The 20,754-nt window shown below is 48.7% G+C and overlaps 1 protein-coding gene and 1 long non-coding RNA gene across 2 annotated transcripts in view; one reads left to right on the forward strand and one right to left on the reverse strand.

Annotated features, from left to right (window-relative positions):
* Positions 1–9,034, forward strand: part of LOC133348920 (uncharacterized) — a 33,622-nt gene extending 24,588 nt beyond the window's left edge. The window contains exon 3 of the long non-coding RNA XR_009755853.1: positions 8,926–9,034. This is a non-coding gene — a long non-coding RNA (uncharacterized LOC133348920). The remainder of the gene's footprint in view (positions 1–8,925) is intronic.
* The window catches only part of ACAD10 (acyl-CoA dehydrogenase family member 10), a 34,189-nt gene extending 17,859 nt beyond the window's left edge, over positions 1–16,330 (reverse strand). The window contains exons 1-9 of the mRNA XM_061561978.1: positions 16,266–16,330; positions 10,951–11,141; positions 8,979–9,127; positions 7,738–7,929; positions 7,031–7,189; positions 5,856–6,012; positions 2,416–2,557; positions 1,470–1,538; positions 79–260 (exon numbers count right to left, since the gene is read on the reverse strand). Coding sequence (XP_061417962.1) covers positions 79–260; positions 1,470–1,538; positions 2,416–2,557; positions 5,856–6,012; positions 7,031–7,189; positions 7,738–7,929; positions 8,979–9,127; positions 10,951–11,140 — 1,240 coding nt within the window. The 5' untranslated portion in view covers position 11,141; positions 16,266–16,330. The remainder of the gene's footprint in view (positions 1–78; positions 261–1,469; positions 1,539–2,415; positions 2,558–5,855; positions 6,013–7,030; positions 7,190–7,737; positions 7,930–8,978; positions 9,128–10,950; positions 11,142–16,265) is intronic.
* Between the last annotated feature and the right edge of the window lie 4,424 nt (positions 16,331–20,754).

Here is a 20,754-nt window from a genome sequence, read left to right on the forward strand (position 1 = left end):
CATCCATACATTGGGATGTCCGGCCAAACTCTCCAGGGACGACTTGCGATGGGGGTAGTGGCAACGCGGGGAACCCACCGGTTTTGCCAAAGTCGGTGAGCCCCACGGACCCGGGATCCACCCGGTGGATTTGGCTGAGCACGGAGGTGACGGCGGAATAGACCTTGCGGCGCTGCTCTGGAGACAGATCCGGCAGCGACGGGTCTTTGAAGATGCGCCCCTCGGCGTACTCCATCAGGTAGAAGGGCGTCCCCAGCACGCTGCGAGAACGGGGCAGCAACGATCGTCGACGACGTTCGGACAGCAACAGACCGATCCCGATACCTGCGCGTTGGCTTCGGAGAAGCCATTCGATGGCATCTGGCGAAGCCGAATGAAACTAAAACTGTTTTCTATTTCGCCAGGCAAGTTCCACTGAGCTGTACAGCTCTTTTCTCAGAAGCGACCTGGCCACAAATCATAGCACGACGAAGTGGCTTATCACGTGGAAATTTCTAGCAGCCCAATACTTTACACGCATGTTCATTCTAAATGTGGCGGGAAAAGCTGGAGGACACGGAGAAAAATCCACGCGACCATTGGGAGAACATGCAAACTCCAAATATGCAGGTGTCAGGGTTGGGATGGAACCCACGACCTCCTGCATAACAAGGTGAGAGAGTGAACATCTCGCCACCGCAGCGCTCCATTCGCCACCGTGAACAGATTGCGTGTGCACATTCCTGCAAACCCATGTGGGGGCAACGACCGGTGACAGGGCTCCAATTGCTCGGCCACCACTCCCCAGACAGTCGCCGATTGCCAGCCAACACCGGTGACGATTATCTGAACTGGTCCTGGGCCTGGCCTCGGTCGACCTGGTGCAGTGCGTTAAGATTGCCAATGGGGAGACAAAGGCGGCTAGGTGCGGTGCTGGCCACCCACCCCCTTGTGCGCCATGCCGGCCTTCATAGGTGCTGCTCGCTAACAACACTTTTCCCCAACAGTCTTACAGGCTATACGGGCGGATCTTTATCTTTGTGTCGACCAACGCATGAGTGGCAGTGTTTCTTTCCCACGTTGGTTGCTCTTGCGTCTTGGTGCCTGAAGGACGACGATTGCCTGTCGAGACTCGAGTTGTCTGCGAAGTTGTCTTCGATCGTTGAGCGACGTTTGCGTCTCAAACTGAGCAGCGCCGCGTCCAACCAGCTGAGCGCCGGCGCGGCCCCTCCGTGGCGCTATCCTCACAACTTGGTTAGTAACCGATGACATGTCACAATCAGGCACCGTGATTCGAATGAAGATTCTGTTATTTGTCATCGTCTGGTGCGTGCAGCCTCCCAATGTCCAACGTGCCAATGCGCCTGCAGCAAATATTCAATCGGTGCACGCTACCCGCCTTGTAGGTTAACTGTGTGCGGGCGAGTAAAGTATGGTGTGTGTGTATGTGCGCGCATACACAGGTGTTGGCGCGTGGGATCTTGACTCACCTGGGGTCCTCGCACAGAGAGAGCACTTGTGGTACGGGAACTCCTGCCGCTCCCAGAGCCTTCATCACCCTGCATGGAGCACAGACGCACACAACAAACACAAAAGATCCCCAGTGTAGCCTCCACAGACGATTGCAGCAAGTGCTGATGAAGGTACTCGGGGTGATGGCGGTGTGGCCCACACCATGCCGGGCTGTCTTTGTCTCCCCAGCGCTGATGTTTACATTACCCCACGCAAAGAAACTCATTTAAGGCAGTCAACCTACGGGAGGGACCAACACTAGTCCAGATATCACTCAAAATGTATGTTAGTCATGGGGTGGTAATGATGCCACCACTCCATGCCTTTAAATTATTGGTTTTAAAATGTACCAAGAAATAACTGAAACGCATCCATCCCCCACACCTACATCAGCTGACCAACTCCGAAACAATTATCCGCCGAGCAAGTGCGACATAAATGCATTCATGCGGCATTATTATCATTATTGTCGTGAATACAGGGACCAAGAGAGAGCAGCCACTGCTCCCCCATCTCGCCACCCACACCTGCATTGGAGTGCCATGGTGGCAAGATGTTAACTAACTCGCCTGGTGTACAGGAGATTGTGGGTTCGATGCCGACCCTGACACCTGTATATTTGGAGCTTGCGCCGATTTTTCTCCGGGTCCTCCGTTTTTTCCCTGCACATTTAGAATCAACGTGCGTTTAGAGTATTTGGTTGCTATGAATTTACCCGCGGTAAGCCACTTCGTTGAGCTTTCATCGCATGTGGTGGCCGGGTCGCTTCTCAAAAAGAGCTCATTATCTCAGTGGGACTTGGTAAAATAAAATAGAAATTGCTTAGTTTAGCAGCAGTAGTTTGCATTTTTCTCCGACGTGAATAATAACTTTTGTCGGATCGTTCCGGAATCCGGACCTCCACGTGACGCCGATTAGCTGCACCTGTACTCCCTCTCCACGGCGTGCGCCGATGGCAGCAGCTTTCCCGGCGGCTTCTTGCGCAGGACGAGCTTGCGGTCGCCGCACTCCACGTAGTACGTTGGGTTGGACTGGCCGTGCCGGAATTGACGGACGAGTAGGGCATCTGTTGAGGTGCAACACAAACCACAGACTCAACACACACCATGGACTCGACACACACCATAAACTCAACACAAACCATAGACTCGGAACACACACCTTAGACTCAACACACACCATAGACTCAACATACACCATAGACTCGATACACACCATAGACTCAACACACACCATAGACTCAACACACACCATAGACTCAACACACTCCATAGACTCAACACACACCATAGACTCGACACAAACCATAGACTCGATACACACCATAGACTCAACACACACCATAGACTCGATACACACCATAGACTCAACACACACCATAGACTCAACACACTCCATAGACTCAACACACACCATAGACTCAACACAAACCATAGACTCGATACACACCATAGACTCAACACACACCATAGACTCAACACACACCATAGACTCAACACAAACCATAGACTCAACACACACCACAGACTCAACACACACCATAGACTCAACACACTCCATAGACTCAACACACACCATCGACTCAACACACTCCATAAACTCAACACACACCATAGACTCGACACACACCATAGACTCAACACAAACCATAGACTCAACACACTCCATAGACTCAACACACACCATCGACTCAACACACTCCATAAACTCAACACACACCATAGACTCGATACACACCACAGACTCAACACACACCACAGACTCAACACACACCATAGACTCAACACACACCATAGACTCAACACACACCATAGACTCAACACAAACCATAGACTCAACACACACCACAGACTCAACACACACCATAGACTCAACACACTCCATAGACTCAACACACACCATCGACTCAACACACTCCATAAACTCAACACACACCATAGACTCGACACACACCATAGACTCAACACAAACCATAGACTCAACACACTCCATAGACTCAACACACACCATCGACTCAACACACTCCATAAACTCAACACACACCATAGACTCGATACACACCACAGACTCAACACACCACAGACTCAACACACACCATAGACTCAACACACACCATAGACTCAACACACTCCATAGACTCAACACACTCCATAAACTCAACACACACCATAGACTCGATACACACCACAGACTCAACACACACCACAGACTCAACACACACCATCGACTCAACACACTCCATAAACTCAACACACACCATACTCAACACACACCATAGACTCAACACACACCACAGACTCAACACACACCATATACTCGATACACACCACAGACTCAACACACACCACAGACTCAACACACACCACAGCCTCAACACACACCATAGACTCAACACACACCATAGACTCAACACACACCACAGACTCAACACAAACCATAGACTCGATACACACCACAGACTCAACACACACCACAGACTCAACACACACCACAGACTCAACACACACCACAGACTCAACACAAACCATAGACTCAACACACACCACAGACTCAACACACACCATAGACTCAACACACACCATAGACTCAACACAAACCATAGACTCAACACACCCCACAGACTCAACACACACCATAGACTCAACACACACCATAGACTCAACACAAACCATAGACTCGATACACACCACAGACTCAACACACACCATAGACTCAACACACTCCATAGACTCAACACACACCATAGACTCAACACACACCATAGACTCAACACACACCACAGACTCAACACACACCATAGACTCAACACACACCACAGACTCAACACACACCACAGACTCAACACACACCACAGACTCAACACACACCACAGACTCAACACACACCACAGACTCAACACACACCACAGACTCAACACACACCATAGACTCGACACACACCATAGACTCGAACACACACCATAGACTCAACACAAACCACAGACTCAACACACTCCATAGACTCAACACACACCATAGACTCAACACACACCATAGACTCAACACACACCATAGACTCAACACAAACCATAGACTCAACACACACCATAGACTCAACACACACCATAGACTCAACACACACCATAGACTCAACACACACCATAAACTCAACACACTCCATAGACTCAACACACACCATAGACTCACACACACCATAGACTCACACACACCACAGACTCAACACACACCACAGACTCAACACACACCATAGACTCAACACACACCACAGACTCAACACACACCACAGACTCAACACACACCATAGACTCAACACACACCATAGACTCAACGTTGCACCACAGACTCAGCACACACCATAGACTCAACACACACCATAGACTCAACACACACCACAGACTCAACACAGACCATAGACTCAACGCTGCACCACAGACTCAGCACTGCCCATACTCAGCACTGCCCACAGACTCACACTACCCATTAACATTGCCCATAGAGTCAGCACTGCCCAGAGACTCAACACTCCCCCTCCTTAACCTCCTTTCGTTCCTCTCTCAGAGCCTCACCTCGCCCAACCTCTACCCCCTCCTCCTTCCCCTCTCGTCCCTCCGCTTCTTCCCGTCCCTCCCCTGCCCTTTCGTCACCCCCACGTGCCCACTGTTATCGTCACTCATTCAGAATATCAGAATCATATTTATTTACACTGAAAGAATCCAATGAGCTATAAATCGATTTTTCACAGATGTTCAGTCGGGGCAAGCCCTTGCACGCCCTCGCCAACTAAATCACTCGATTTTTCTCGCCGCTTTAAAGAGTACGAATACCACTGTTGCACAAAACAGGCGAGTTCTAGGCAGCAAGAGGCACGATCGTGACCGCTGGATCGGCTTTCCCGATCGTACACGACGCCAAGGTGCAATGCAACAAAGCGATGTGGATGTAGCGTCTCAAGCCGTCGCTGTGCAGGAAGAGCGTGACGCACGCACGCACGGGGGGAGACCACTGGAAATAGGGAGATATCGGACACGTAACAGATTCTTTTAACAAAGGAACAGCCAACCCTGTAAACAGAACCGGCCCTAGACCTTTGGGGGCCCTAAGCAAAATTTGGTAGGAGGCCTCTTTGGTGTATGATTTTTTTCACCCACTAGCTAGCAGTGACTCTAGGGGGCCCTCTGCTGGCCACGGGGCCCTTTGCAATTGCAAGGGTCGCTTAGTGGCTGGGCCGGCTCTGCCTGTAAAAACACCAAAGATGAGCTCCGTGCACGAGGACGCGTTGCGACCTGCTTGAACGTCGGACGTGTCAATGAAACAAAGTAAAAGCGTAAACATCATTCGTGCACGGCGTTATTATTTCCCGCTCACCGGCGTGCAGCCCCAGTGCCGTGCGCAGGTAGGCAGCCAGCGCCCGCTCGTCAATCTCCAGGCCGGCGCGCACGGCGCCGGTGTCCGGGGCGCCGTGGGACAGCGAGAAGCCCAGCAGGGACTCCAACTCCGCCAGTGCCACCTTGAGGTCCCCCACCTGCAAGGGAGACAAAATCCTCCCAATTGGTATCATTCGGAGGGGCACACGCGTTCTCATCAGATCTCAACTAAACCATTGGAGCAATTTTTATTTTACCAGGTAAGGCCCACTGGGATATAGAACTCTTTTTCAGAAGGGACCTGGCCACAAATGACAGCTCAAGGAAGTGACTTATCGTGAGGAAATGTACAGCAGCCAAATACCCTAGACACATGTGGATTCTAAATGTGGAGGGAGAAACTGGAGGACCCAGAAAAAAATCCACGCGACGTGGCCACAAATGAAAGCCCAACGACGTGGCTTATCACGTGGAAATGTAGAGCAGCCAAACCTATAAACACGCATTGATTCTAAATGTGGAGGGACGCTAACTCCAAATATACAACAGGCGTCAGGGTCAAAATCAAAACCACGACCTCCTGTATAACAGGCGAGGGAGTTTACATTTCGCTAAGCCATCATTGTCGTCGCGGTCACTATCATAATCGTCGGCCGCAATCAATCCACTGCTGGATGAAGGCCTCCTCAAGCCTTTCGCCATCTCTCACGGTCCTGCGATGAAACGATCCACGCCGGCGCCTGCCAAACGAGCCGGTTTCGTTGTTCCACCTCTGCGTGCTCCCTCCTTTAGCTGCCACTCCGTCGTTCTTCCCGACCACTGGCTCTCCACCCCATTCAGCGACGTGCCCTACCCCAATCCGACTTTTCAGCGGTCAACGTGATGTCTCTAACATTGTGCCTTTGTTCACCGAACGCACGTTGCTCCTCCTTCCGCGTCTCGATGTTACACCCGACGTGCGTTCCACCACGCCTCGTTTGCCGCGCTTATCAGGCGTAGCCCTTCCTGCGCTAGGCCGTGACGCGACACGACCCTAGGCCACCATCGGAGAGCCGCGCGGCACGACCGGGAACGCCTACGCGGTGGGACTTTTCCGTCGTGGCTACGTTGTGTCGTTTGTCGTCGTCACCGTCGTCGTTCAAGGCTCGTGCAGTGGCCGTGGGGGGAGGATCGCACCTTGATGGTGCGAAGGCCCAGGGCCCGAGCCGGTGCTAAGTTTTCTCCGAGGTCGTCGAGAAAGACGGCGCCGCTCGGAGGAACCCCGAGCTCCTCCAAGCAGAGCGAGTAGATCCTGGGGTCCGGCTTCTTCATCCCGACCACGCACGACTCCACCACCTACCTCACGATGAGACCAAACGCCAAGTGGCCACATATTAAACTGTCACACTGCTGTTAAAAATAATCTACGCTTTGGGTTTCCTGCTGGCTGCTGGCTGGGCTCCTGTCCAGGTCGTTCAACAGAAAAGCGCTCTGGAGCGCTCTGCCCATTGAACGCAACCCCCCTTACTGTCGCATCCGTACAATCTCGTTTGCTTTGATTACTAGCGTAAATCTTCTTGGTTCTTTCGGTAAAGCGTCTTTCCGACAGACCTGTTCTTCACCTGAGGACGGCTGCTTGCGTTGTGGCCGAAATGTCGTGAGAATTCTTTTATTATGTTTAATTATTATTATTTTATTATTTCCCTTCTACGTGACTTTACCGAAAGAACCAAGAAGATGAATCCTTGCAGTCACGAAAGCTTTAAATCGAAATTTACTAGCGTAAAGTAGAACAAATCCATGCATTTTTGCATTTGCATCAAACACAAGCCAGCAGGGCAGACGACTTTAGCGAACACATCTGCAATAACCGACGGCGGCATGTTGGGAGGCGCCGCGCTGACCACGTCGAAGAGGGCGCGGTCCAGCGGCAGGAACGTGGCGCCGCCGCGGACGTAGAAGTTGTTGGTGAGCAGCGCCGTCTTGACGCCGCGCTCGCGCACTCCCCTCAGCGCGGCGAGCGCGCCGGGCAACGGCGTGGCGAGCTGCCCCACCAGGTGTGCCACGAAGCCGTCCACGCTCACCGCACGCCCCGCCTGCTCCCCCGCGGTGAACACACAAACGACAGCGGCTTTCAATTCGTCGGCGTCGGCCGCGGTCCAATCCACCTCAGGCCAGGCGAGCGGGGAAAAGGCAGCCACGCCGTCAGCCGGCCCCAACGATTTTCCAAGCTCTGCAGCCCTCCAGGTACTCAGGCATTTATTCGCTCGTTAATGAGTGTTTACACGCGGGAGGAAACAGCAGCACATGGAGAAGATGCCACGCGTGCGAGGGGGAAACACTCTGATCCCATACGGAAGGAACAGGTGGAGTCCACATTCATGCTCTACTGCATTCTACTGGTGGGCCCGGGGTAGGACACCTGCTTGACGCCTACGGGAAGGGAGTATCACAACATTCGTGCAATCCACCAACCCTCTGTGCTTGGATTACAGGCCACGTCCAGCCCTATGGCTGTGGTGGCTATGCACGTGTGTTGTTATTGTGTCGGTGTGTTTGTAACCACTATTATTATCGTGTTATTGTTTTAAATATTTGATCACATTTGGGGTTACGTTACCACTGTCACAGCCTGACAGCTGCTGTTGTTGTGCATGTGCATCCTGTGCTCTCGATTCACTGCTGGATGAGTGCCTCCCACCACCGCCCGGACCAAAAATGGGTTTTGTATTATCCGTGTTTTCATTTCGTCTGCTCCACTCTTGCCCCCCATCACTCCGGCTAATCAAGAATTGCCCGCCGGGTGGCTCAGCGGTACGGCGAGCCGCTCGCAATCGAAAGGAGTGCAAATTAAAATCCTGCTTGGGGGTTGACTCGGGGCTCTCATCCATCCTGCTGGGGTCGACTAAAACGAGCACCACAGCGTGGGGAAGTTAACGGCGGTTGTCCTTTAGGGGAAGACTCGCCTCCCGTCATAGGGATTGGGGGTTTCCCCCGCTCGCTCAAGAGCTGCAGAGAGGAACCGAGCACTCGCAATGAGCACCACCTTGGTGCTTATTTCGAGCAGCAAATCACGTGACTTTGAATCGCAGGTTGACTGTACGACCGGCGTCCGTGGACGGCGATCGCGCTCGGCGCTGCGTACGATTCTGGAGCAGTCGGCGCCGAAGAGCTCGTCAAACGTCTCGGGCGACATCTCCCCACGCTGGTAGCGGCACCACGCGTTCGCCTCGCCGCCGTCACGCAGCACGCGCAGCACCGTGCCGCCCGGCAGCCCGCACGCCGCCTCCCACTCTACGCACCACACGCACCTCCGGTTAGCACGGCTGGCTACGTGCGCTGCGGAAGAAGTTCAACGCACGTATATGCACACGCATGCACCACGACGGCGACGGCAGCGATAGTAACGACGACCGCTGTTGAGCACTAAGTGGCGGTGACGTCACCGCCTGGAGCCTGTGCCATGTTAGGTTCACTTTTATGCCGCCACGTGACGTGTCGAAGGCTCGCTGCTGACTGGAGGTCACGGGACAGAGCCAGGTGCCATGTGTTGATGGACGGAGGTAACTGACAGATGCAGTCAACTTGCTGCATTTTAGCCGCCCGGTGCTCAGCTCATTGTTCCGAGTGTAACTCCTCTGAACCTCCCGTGTTGCTGGAGTGAAACTACCTCCAACTGCCCAGTAGCGTCCTACACGAGCCTCCTCAACAGAGGCCGATCTTAACACCGCTGGTACCAGTCATCTGCAAGTCCACTCAGCCCAACATTCTCCCGTACCACATTAGTCCCTCTCTTCTCGAGCCCATGCCGTGCCCATTTAGCCCCCTCTATCGGGCCAAACAGAAGCTGCTTGGACATGCGGTGGCTGGGCATGCAGACTACATGACTCAGCCAATGTACCCTCGGCTGCCGGAGAAGCTCATCGATGGGACTACCCCCTACTATTTCAAAGATCTGCGAGCTCCTCGCACAAATCAAGCATGGTCAAAACCAGGATGGATCGTAGGCAGAGCAGCCGGAATGTATTAAACCAGCGCAGACACACACACAACATGCACGACCACTCTGTAGCATTACGGATTGATGGGGCAAACGCTGCTAGTGGGCACCTATTAAAGGTTGTCACGGCGCACGAGGTGGGGGGGGGGGGTGGGAGTGAGGCGAGCACCACAGTCTGGCTGCCTTTGTCTCCCCAATGCGGCAGTATGTTTCCCACTGCACCAGTCATGAGTTTGAGTCAAACAAGGGGAGACCCAGGCCCAGTTCAAATATCCGTCACTGATGTTGGCCGTGATTGGGAATCAAACTCAAGTTGCCGGTTTCAGAGCGCGGTGTGCTAAGCAGTAGGCGACCTATCCCCACTGACGTTTGGTGATTATACGATGTCAGAACTTTCTGACAGCATGTGTATTATAAGCGTTATAGATTGTGAAGATGCAACAATGACTTATGGTAGACTCGTGCCGAGCAAACTTCAGTTGAAGAACTTGTAAGCAATTCTTAGTCACACTGGAAGTACATCAAAGAAACAAAAACAACACGACAAAAATGTGAAATGCAATTACTAAGTTATGGGAAAGCGACATTGTGAAGATCATCACATCGTGACATTGAATATCGCATCATGCAAAACGATATCACAGCGAGCCCACCTTGCACTGCTAGACTTAAGCTGGGCATCGGAATTATCGAGGTGGGACGTGATGCAAGGTGCTTCGAGTTTCGGACGCATTTAACCCTTTCCTGTTCCAATGACGTACGTGTCAGTACGTGTACATCACCAGTACCGAGGCTCCCACAAGGCCATGCGGGAGGGCATGCGGTACAGTTTGGCGCCAGCAAAAAATGAGTGTGGCCGTGTCGCTACAGTTCTCTGCGGTGAGTACAATGTCTTTAAAAACAACGGCGCTACGCCTCTCTAAATAAAATTCCCGCTGAACCGCTCGCTCGTTCCGAAATTCGGCGGCGAGCGGGACGACCCACCCTGCAACTTGCAGTCATCTCGGAACGCGAAAGGGTTAAGTGCCCCATAAATACCAGCGACCCTTGTCCTGCCGGGCCCCTCAGTCAGGACAAGGTTCCGCGCCTTCCGTAACGACGCGGCGCAGGCGCGCACCTTGTATGGGCGGGTACGGCGACGGCAGGATCACTCCTCCCATGTCGAAAATGACGGCTCTCACGTCGCCGGCGCCGTGGCTCCATCGCGAGCCCTCGAGTCGCGTGGCGCGCGGTGCCAGCGGCGACAAGGGCAGCAGCGAGCGCAGGCGGGGACTTCGCCAGAGGCTCAGAGAGTTCCAGCCGAACATCCTGATCGGTGGGGGTGGAGGAAACAAGGAGCACAATTGGTCTCCCGCTTGACATAAGTGGATACATACTGTTAGGTTTTTCGGTAAAGTCACGTAGGTAAAAAAAAATTAATTAAAAGTTAATAAAATAATAAAAATAAAATAATAAATCACGACGTTTCGGAGGCAACACAAGTCTCCGTCATCAGGTGGGACAGTCACGAAAGCTTCAAATCTAGAAATAAGTGGATACATTTTACAAATTGGATTTGTGTATGTGTACTTGTACGGTACGGTCTTTTTGTCAAGCCACCGCTGGATGACACCCACGAGATATGGGTCGTTGGGGAGGGTGGGGGGGGTGTTATTTGACCGGCGTGTTTGACGGTCGGTCGGTACAGTTTGGTGAATGCGGGGGAGGCGTAGACGCCGGAGTAGAGGGCAACAGACGTCTCTGCACTGGCCCCCTTCTGACAAACGTAGCCCTGCAGCAGACTGCAACACCTCTTTACGAGCGGCTATCAACCATTCAAGCATTGTCCAGGCTTACACCTGCTGAGCTTATGAGATCAGGCGCATTCTGGATGTTTCGGTCACATACGCTGTGGAGTTATATCACGCCTAAACGCAGCATTTCAATATGCGATACAGTGGGCATATTTATTATATATACATCGTGCTTCAAAAAATGTTTAACACTTCTCAGAATTTGCAACAATACCACAAAAAATGTGCCTCCGGGCTCTGGAGACCACCTGGAGAAGATTCCAGGCATGTGTTGACAATTATGGCGAACAAGTCGAGACTCTTTCACTTTTCGAAGCTATTAACGTCACATTTGTTATCATGTTACAGTGTATTATCCGTTCTTTTTCCATTAAAAAACAATAGTCGCATATAAGTGTTTACCTTTTTTTTTAAGCACCCTGTACATAGGGAAACAGTCATACAAATAAAGACATCTCGTATTAATCAACTGCCCAAGCTCTGCAGTCCTCTATATACCAAGGTGTTATCTGCCAATTAATGAGTGCTTACATGTGGGAAGAAATCGGAAACACTTGGGAGAAAACCGCACGCGTGCGTGGGAGCAAAACTCTACCCCGTACGGAAGGGACATGTGGAGACGTGGGCTTTGCACAGAACGAGTTAAGTTGCAGAGGTCTGTTCGTCAGTCGATGTGTTCCTAAGTCCAACTTTACTCCTGTCGATTCCAAACACGCTGCACGGCGCGTACACTGAACACGGTGAACGGCTTTAAAAGTTGCATAATCTCCTGTAGATGCCACTGGTTCTTTATGTTCTGCATATGTCGATGCCACTGGTTCTTCACGTTCTGCAGATGTAGATGTCACCTCCGCCATCTATTTGCGCGGCGGATGAACTTACGACTCTCGATCGGAACAGCTGCAATTGGACATACGGACGAGTCCGTTCGTATCTCTGAAAGTTCGTAAGTAGAGGAGGGTCCTGTACTGCCTTCTCCTGGAGAGCTACGGTGTGGCTTACAGGAAGTTCACAGCGTAAGACTAAAAGAACACCAAAGGAACATTAAATTCTCCCTAACACAGCTGTCAGCATTGGCAGAGCATGCTTGCCAACAGGACATTCAATTGATTTTGATAACGTTGAAGTGTTATGTAGAACTAATTATTACTGGCCAAGATTAGTTAGAGAATTAACTGAAATTGAGAATTCAATTAATTTTAACCTGCTGTAATAGCTATAGAGTCAGCGCAGCCTGGAAGCGTATTATTAAGTAAAGCACAACATATTGGTTCTTTCGGTAAAGTCACGTAGAAGGGAAATAATAAAATAATAAAAATAAACAATAAATTCTCACGACGTTTCGATTGCAACACAAGCAATCATCATCAGGTGTGAAATCCACAGCAAGCACATTTTCTTTTTGTGTTTTTTTTTCTTGCTGTGGTTTTCACACCTGATGATGATTGCTTGTGTTGCAATCGAAACGTCGTTAGAATTGTATTGTTTAATTTGTATTATTTTATTATTTCCCTTCTACGTGACTTTACCGAAAGAACCAAGAATATGAATCTCTGCAGTCACGAAAGCTTTAAATCGAAATTTAAAGCACAACACACATTTTAATTCCTTACAGGTGAGTCACATGCTAAGTGGCTGATTACTGATCTATTACATAATTGCATACACCCCCGCCTTCTGATCTCGAATCCAGATGGGGTTCAACAACGATGACGTGGTCCTGCACTATTTAAGACCTGAAGCAGGTGGATGGTTTCACTATTCCGGCAAATCGCCTGAAGATGCTGGATGTAATTTCCAGCGAAACGTCGAACTCCAATTGTAAATGTTGTGAATCCACTCTTCAACACACCGGTGGGCTAAAGTAGTGAACTATTTTGTCTTTTTTCTTCTTGGTTCTTTCGGTAAAGTCACGTAGAAGGGAAATAATAAAATAATAAAAATAAAACATAATAAAATAATTCTCACGACGCAAGCAGCCGTCCTCACCTGAGGACGGCTGCTTGCGTTGTGGCCGAAACGTCGTGAGAATTATTTTATTATGTTTTATTTTTATTATTTTATTTCCCTTCTACGTGACTTTACCGAAAGAACCAAGAAGATGAATCCCTGCAGTCACGAAAGCTTTAAATCTAATTTTTTTTGTCTTTTGTCAACGTGACACTTTTTAAATCCTTTATATTAAGTTCGCTTGCTTGCTTACGACCGTGCAAATCTTTCGGTCGTTTTTTAACCCACTTCCCGTGATCCAATCGAGCGGACATTTTCCACACAGACTCGTTGTGCGTGACAATTAATGTCCGTGAAAAAATTTTCCCAAAATTTTACACAATTTTTTGGACAAAAATATTATATTTAATTACCAATTGCTTAATGGTGCAATGCAATCATCTGACCCATAGGTGGCAGCCATCTCACGCCAGAGGACGAGAGGACTCTAGCCGCCACGCATATACAGTGATACCTCGGTTCACGAACGCTTCGGTTCACGAACAACTCGGTTCACGACCAGAAAATTTCATAAAAATATGCTTCGGTTCACGAACTCCGCTTCGGTTCACGAACAGGAGCCGCGCCCATTTTTACACAAAGGCGCTCTTCACTAGGTGTTTTAATGTCACTGAAGAGACGTCCTTGATTTTGAAAGACTTCTGGAAGAAACATTGCAATGTTGTCCACTGCATTAACCTCATTGACAAAGCCTGGGAAGAGGTCACTCCCCGAACCCTAAATTCAGCCTGGAGGAAACTGTGGCCAGAATGTGTCACTGAACGTGAACATGACTTAGAAGGGTCTGATGCAGAGGTAGTGGAGGAAAGTGTGTCCATGGGCAAGAGTATGGGTCTGGACGTTGATTGTGCTGATGTGGAAGAGCTTGTTGAGGAACATAGGGAGGAGCTGACCACGAAATAACTTTCTGAACTCCACAGTGAGCAACAGAAGGCACTTCTTGAGGAGCATTCCACTGAGGAAGAGGAAGAAAGGGAGGTTAGCAGTGATGCCATAAAATCCATTATGCAAAAATGGAATGAGTGCCATGACTTTTTTGAAAAGCACCACCCCAACATAGCTGTCACGAACAGAGTGTTAAATCTTAATGGTCTCTCATTTCCGGAGGGTTATGCAGCGCAGGAAGAGACAAGTGACATTGGACAGATTTTTCAGCAAAACTGAGCCTGCAGCTAGGAGACAAAGGAGAGAGGAAACCCCTGAAGGAGATCCCCCTGATGTCCTTATGGAGGGGGACTCTCCCTCCAAACAATAACCGCCTCCCACCCGCCTCCCACCTGCCTTCCTCCATGCCAGAAGTCATCTCAAGCAAGGTTAGTGTTCTCTCTTTATACATTACTATACTGTACAGCACTACAGTAATGTGTATTGTCATTTGTTTCATATTTTTGTGCTTCAAAAACCAAAAAAAAGGTCAGAACGGATTAACCGGATTTACATTGAACCCTATGGGAAAATGTGCCTCGGTTCACGACCAATTCGGTTCACGACCAGAGTCATTTCACGAATTAAGTTCGTGAACCGAGGTATCACTGTAAAGTATTTATAGTGAAAAACTTTGTTTTTACGGGTTATACTTGTTTTACTGATTGGCCGTGTCGGGTGGTGGAGGGTTGCGACACATTTATAAATAACGCGATCTCACCCAACAACCTTTAATTATGAAGAGTTCGAGGAGTAATCCATCAACCCCAGCTGCTGCCTCCGCAGAGCCACCCGCAAGCCCCCGGCAATGACTCTCGACCGTCTGTGGGGCAGGTGACCACTGCCATACAGCCATAGGGTGCCCGTCCATAAATGACGTCATGCGATTTTGGACGATTTTTGACAACCCCCCCCCCCCTCGTCACACGGCGTCACAAAAAGTCAGACCCCCCCCCCCTCTCAAGTATGACGTCACAAAGCTCTGCCCCCCCCCCCCCAAAATAAAACATGCTTCAAATCGCTTTAAACTCTTGTCATTGTAGTGCGTATTTAATGTGGCGCTGCACTCTGATGTTGTAGGAGAAAACATTTATTAAAAAGTATATTTAATTAAGTAGAACGTGTTGTCTATATTCATTTAAAGTTGCGCATTTTGATGTGACGTCACATTTCTCACCCCTCCCCTACTAAGTGCGTGACGTCATTTATGGACGGCCCGCCCTTACAGCTGTTGCTGTGGGTGTACAATCTTGCGTCTCTCTCCACGCCGTATGGGGGGCCGAGCCGTACGTTGACCATACTTCACCACGCGGGTCGACCACGTGTGCGGCACGGCAGCGAGGGACGACTGCCCACAGCACCTATAGCACCTGTTATGCACAGCGATGGGGTCGCCCATCCAACTCAGTGCTCAGGCTCAACCCAGGCTCGGATCAGGGCAAACAAATAACTTTAGCGAAAGAACCAAAGAGTATGGATTCCTGCAGTGACGAAAGCTTTTAAATCGAGTTACAAAGCAATTATTTATTATTTGCTTCCTACGGTTGTTAGCATTGCCACTCGTTGCATTACCAGCCGTCACAACATTGTGTTTATCTTGTAAAGAATACTGTAGTGGCGTTATCGTCACGTAACAAGCGCGTCGTTTGTCGCGTGGCGGGGCAAGAGTTGTGCACATTAAACAACAACAACCACAAAGTTTTACGTTTCAGAGGCTCGCGATGTCTGCAACGTCGTCAGCACGAAGCGCGCAGGCCGCGTGGTTTGACTGGGTGAGAGGTCGGCAGCAGACAGAGGCAACCACGGGGAGGACTGCAGGCAAGAGCAGGTGTTTTTTTTAATATAATTGGTTCTTTCGGTAAAGTTACGTAGAAGGGAAATAATAAAGTAATACAAGAAAAGTTTCTACTTTTTAAATAATACAAGAAATGTTTATAATTTTCTAATTTTAAAATAATACAAAAAAATTAAATACAAGCATTTTTTCTAATTTTCTCATTTTTAAATAATACAAGAAATTTTTTCAAATTTTAAAATAATACAAGAACATTTTCTAATTTTAAAATAATACAAGAACATTTTTCAAATTTCTTGCTGTGGATTTCACACCTGATGATGATGATTGCTTGTGTTGCAGTCGAAACGTCGTGAGAATTTTTTTGTTTTATATTTGTATTATTTTATTATTTCCCTTCTATGTGACTTTACCGAAAGAACCAAGAATATGAATCCCTGCAGTCACGAAAGCTTTAAATCAAGAGATGTTTTTTGTTTTATACTGGCGAAACGTCGTGCTCGGATTGGAAATGTTGTGGCTTGCTGGGCTAGTGACGAATTGGCCCTCCAGCACTTGAGACGAAAGGTAAGTCTAATTTATGCTTCTACATTATGGTAAAATAGACATTTCTCGGTGATTTCCCAGATATTGTATCGATTTCCAATTAGTTTTAACCCCAGCGACCGAAAGCAGAAGACTAAAGTATCAGAGCAGTGAATTTGAACAAATCGAAGGTCAGTTATGTACAGTGCTACAGTGGCATGAAGTGAAGTGTTTGATGACATACTTTCGTGCAAGATTCACTGCCATTAAATTTACACAAGAAACAATTATACTCTGCTCAATTTTTTCCTAAATATTACAGCTTCCGTCCTCGAACGGGCAAAAGGCTAGTTGTTAAAGAATAACTAAGGGGGGGGGGAATTAAATAGACGCAGTTTATTCCATCACCTATTTTGTTCATTTAAGTCAGAATTTATTTATCATCCGCCGTACACCTGCTGTGTTTGTGTGCAAGTAGTTCTGCGAGTGATGCGGCTCTCGAACTATTTTGTTCGAAGACAACGAAGAAGTATTACATTTCGATTGAAAGCTTTCGTGACTGCAGGGATTCATCTTCTTGGTTCTTTCGGTAAAGTCACGTAGAAGGGAAATGATAAAATAATAAAAATAAAACATAATAAAATAATTCTCACGACGTTTCGGCCACAACGCAAGCAGCCGTCCTCAGGTGAAGAACAGGTCTGTCGGACGCTGTCTTTCCGACAGACCTGTTGTTCACCTGAGGACGGCTGCTTGCGTTGTGGCCGAAACGTCGTGAGAATTGGATTTTATTATGTTTTATTTTATTTTATTATTTCCCTTCTACGTGACTTTACCGAAAGAACCAAGAAAACGAAGAAGTACTTCGTCTTTTTCTTTGACTTGTTGCTGGACCCCTGGCTTCGCCTGTTGTGTGGACTTTCGAACCCCCGGTGAGCCTCCAAGGCCCACTCCAGACACGAGGGGGCAGTGTCAACACGGCTGTGGAGCCCTGGACGGGGAACTGTGTGGGCCGGACAATTTCACGGTGCATTTTCCAGTTTGTCTCTTTTTTTTCTTTACACGCTTTCATTTAACTCACTCTGTCTGTTGTCATTGTTGTTGTTGTCGTTGTTGTATCCTCAAATCTTGTAACTAAATTTTAACCCATTTCCCAATGAGGTATCGGCTGCAAACTTGGTATACTTATGTCATACTGATGACAATACTATCTTATATATATTTTAAAACATTCTTTTTTATTACACGCTTTTATTTAACTCATTTTGTTGTTGTTGTCGTTGTTGTATCCTCAAATCTTGTAACTAAATTTTAACCCACTTCCCAATGTGGTATCGGCTGCAAACTTGGTATACTCACGTCATACTGATGCCAATACTATATTCTATCATAATAATTAAAAAAATATTTTTAAACGATCTTTTTTATATGTTATGTTTCGGCTTGGGTCAAATTGTCCATGGTCAACTGACGTTGGCTGTAATTGGCCACGGCCCCTTACGTTGTGGCAAGCCTCGGGGGCCACTTCCTAGAGTCGTGGAGTTATGCCATTACTAGTACATTTCATAAAAGCGTGTTTTTAAAAGTGTATTTAAATATTACTTATTTGACTATGCAGTCGCACCTTCGGCTGTGACTGGCAGGGTCAGAGGTCGGCAGACAGAGGACACCGTGCGGCTTTCAGCCAAGAGCAACTGTTTGCACCACGTGTCCCCAGAATCAGAATGTTGATAGTTACTGGAGGAATCCGATGCGCTATAAAGCTCTTTTTCACACATGTCCAGTAGGAGCGGGTGACAACGTTACAATATCAAACAAAACAAAAGCACGATAGGAGTGCAAAGTATAGGAAAGGTAAACAAGCCACTTAAAATAAATATACAAATAAAACTTAACAATGTTTCGATTTAAAGCTTTCGTGACTGCAGGGATTCGTCTTCTTGGTTCTTTCGGTAAAGTCACGTAGAAGGGAAATAATAAAATAATAAAAATAAAACATAATAAAATACAATTCTCACGACGTTTCGGCCACAACGCAAGCAGCCGTCCTCAGGCGAAGAACAGGGCTGTCGGAAAGACAGCGGACGGCTGCTTGCGTTGTGGCCGAAACGTCGTGAGAATTGTATTTTATTATGTTTTATTTTTATTATTTTATTATTTCCCTTCTACGTGACTTTACCGAAAGAACCAAGAAGATAAACAATGTTTCATCTTCAATCTTGAGTAAAGCTCAGTGAGCTATTAGCATCTTTTTCGAAAGCTACCTGGCCACAAATGATAGCTCAACGAAGTGGCTTATCGTGTAAACGAAAAGGCAAACAGATGCCTCATTTTGACAGGCGAGAAGAAACCCTGCTGATGACTGCAGGGTTATGGTTACACAAAGACACCGTTCATCCGTATAGCCTGAACAGACTGTTGGGGCAAGTGCTGTTAGCGAGTAGCTCAGTAGCACCTGTGAAGGCCGGCACGGCACACGAGGGGGTGGGTGGCCAACACCACGCCCGGTCGCCTTTGTCTCCCCAGTGGCGATGTTAACGGTGATGATGCTGACGAATTACGTTAGAGAATGAAGAATGGAAGGGAAAAGAACGAGAGGAAGGGCCAAGTGTGTGGATGCTGGAGGAGCTGAAGGGAAGAAGGAGTTTATGATAATAAAGCGGAGGGGTGGGGGTAGAGAGAATGGAGAAGGTGGAAGCCACGTGGCTATTTAAATCAAATTTTATGTTTACATTTCATTAGAGCGCCTTCACTCAGGGCGTTTGACAAACTTAAAAACCCGGTGACAGAATCGAATGAATAAAATGGCAGGGGCGTGCAAGGCTTGAGGATTGAGTGGCATCACTAAGAGGGTACAGTGAAACCTAGGGCTCAGGTAAGGGCTGCAGGGAAGGGACGGGAAGGAGTGGAGGGACGAGGAGAGGGAAGATGAAGAGAATGGGCGATAGAGAAGAGGTGAGGCTTTGAGAGAGAGGAACGGGTGAGGGTTAAGGAGGGGGACTTCTTCATCTACAGGGGCAGTGCTGAGTCTAAGAACAGTGTTGAGTCTCTGGGCAGTGTTGACTGTTGAGTCTATGGGGCAGTGTTGAGTCTATGGGGCAGTGTTCAAGTCTATTGGTCAGTGTTGAGTCTATGGGCAGTGTTGAGTCTATGGGGCAGTGTTCAAGTCTATTGGTCAGTGTTGAGTCTATGGGCAGTGTTGAGTCTATGGGCAGTGCTGAGTCTATGGGCAGTGCTGAGTCTATGGGCAGTGCTGAGTCTATGGGCAGTGGTGAGTCTAAGAACAGTGTTGAGTATATGGGCAGTGCTGAGTCTCTGGGCAGTGTTGAGTCTCTGGGCAGTGCTGAGTCTCTGGGCAGTGCTGAGTCTCTGGGCAGTGTTGAGTCTATGGGCAGTGTTGAGTCTATGGGCAGTGCTGAGTCTATGGGCAGTGGTGAGTCTATGGGTAGTGTTGAGTCTATGGGCAGTGCTGAGTCTATGGGCAGTGCTGAGTATATGGGCAGTGTTGAGTCTATGGTGCAGTGTTGAGTCTCTGGGCAGTGCTGAGTCTATGGGCAGTGTTGAGTCTATGGGCAGTGTTGAGTCTATGGGGCAGTGTTGAGTCTATGGGGCAGTGTTCAAGTCTATTGGTCAGTGTTGAGTCTATGGGCAGTGTTGAGTCTATGGGCAGTGTTAAGTATATGGGCAGTGCTGAGTCTATGGGGCAGTCTTGAAGTCTATTAGTCAGTGCCGAGTCTATGCGCAGTGCAGCTTAATGTAGATGGGACGTTGATGCCAGTGGGGGAGGGCGTGCAAGGAGGGAGACGGACCGAGCACGGGTTGTGGAGTTGGGATCGAGACACTGAACTTGCCACACACACCGCAGCTCGCCACG

Source organism: Lethenteron reissneri, chromosome 28, assembly GCF_015708825.2.
Source record: "Lethenteron reissneri isolate LAM-NWPU_2019-01 chromosome 28, ASM1570882v1, whole genome shotgun sequence".
NCBI classification, from domain to species: Eukaryota; Metazoa; Chordata; class Hyperoartia; order Petromyzontiformes; family Petromyzontidae; genus Lethenteron; species Lethenteron reissneri.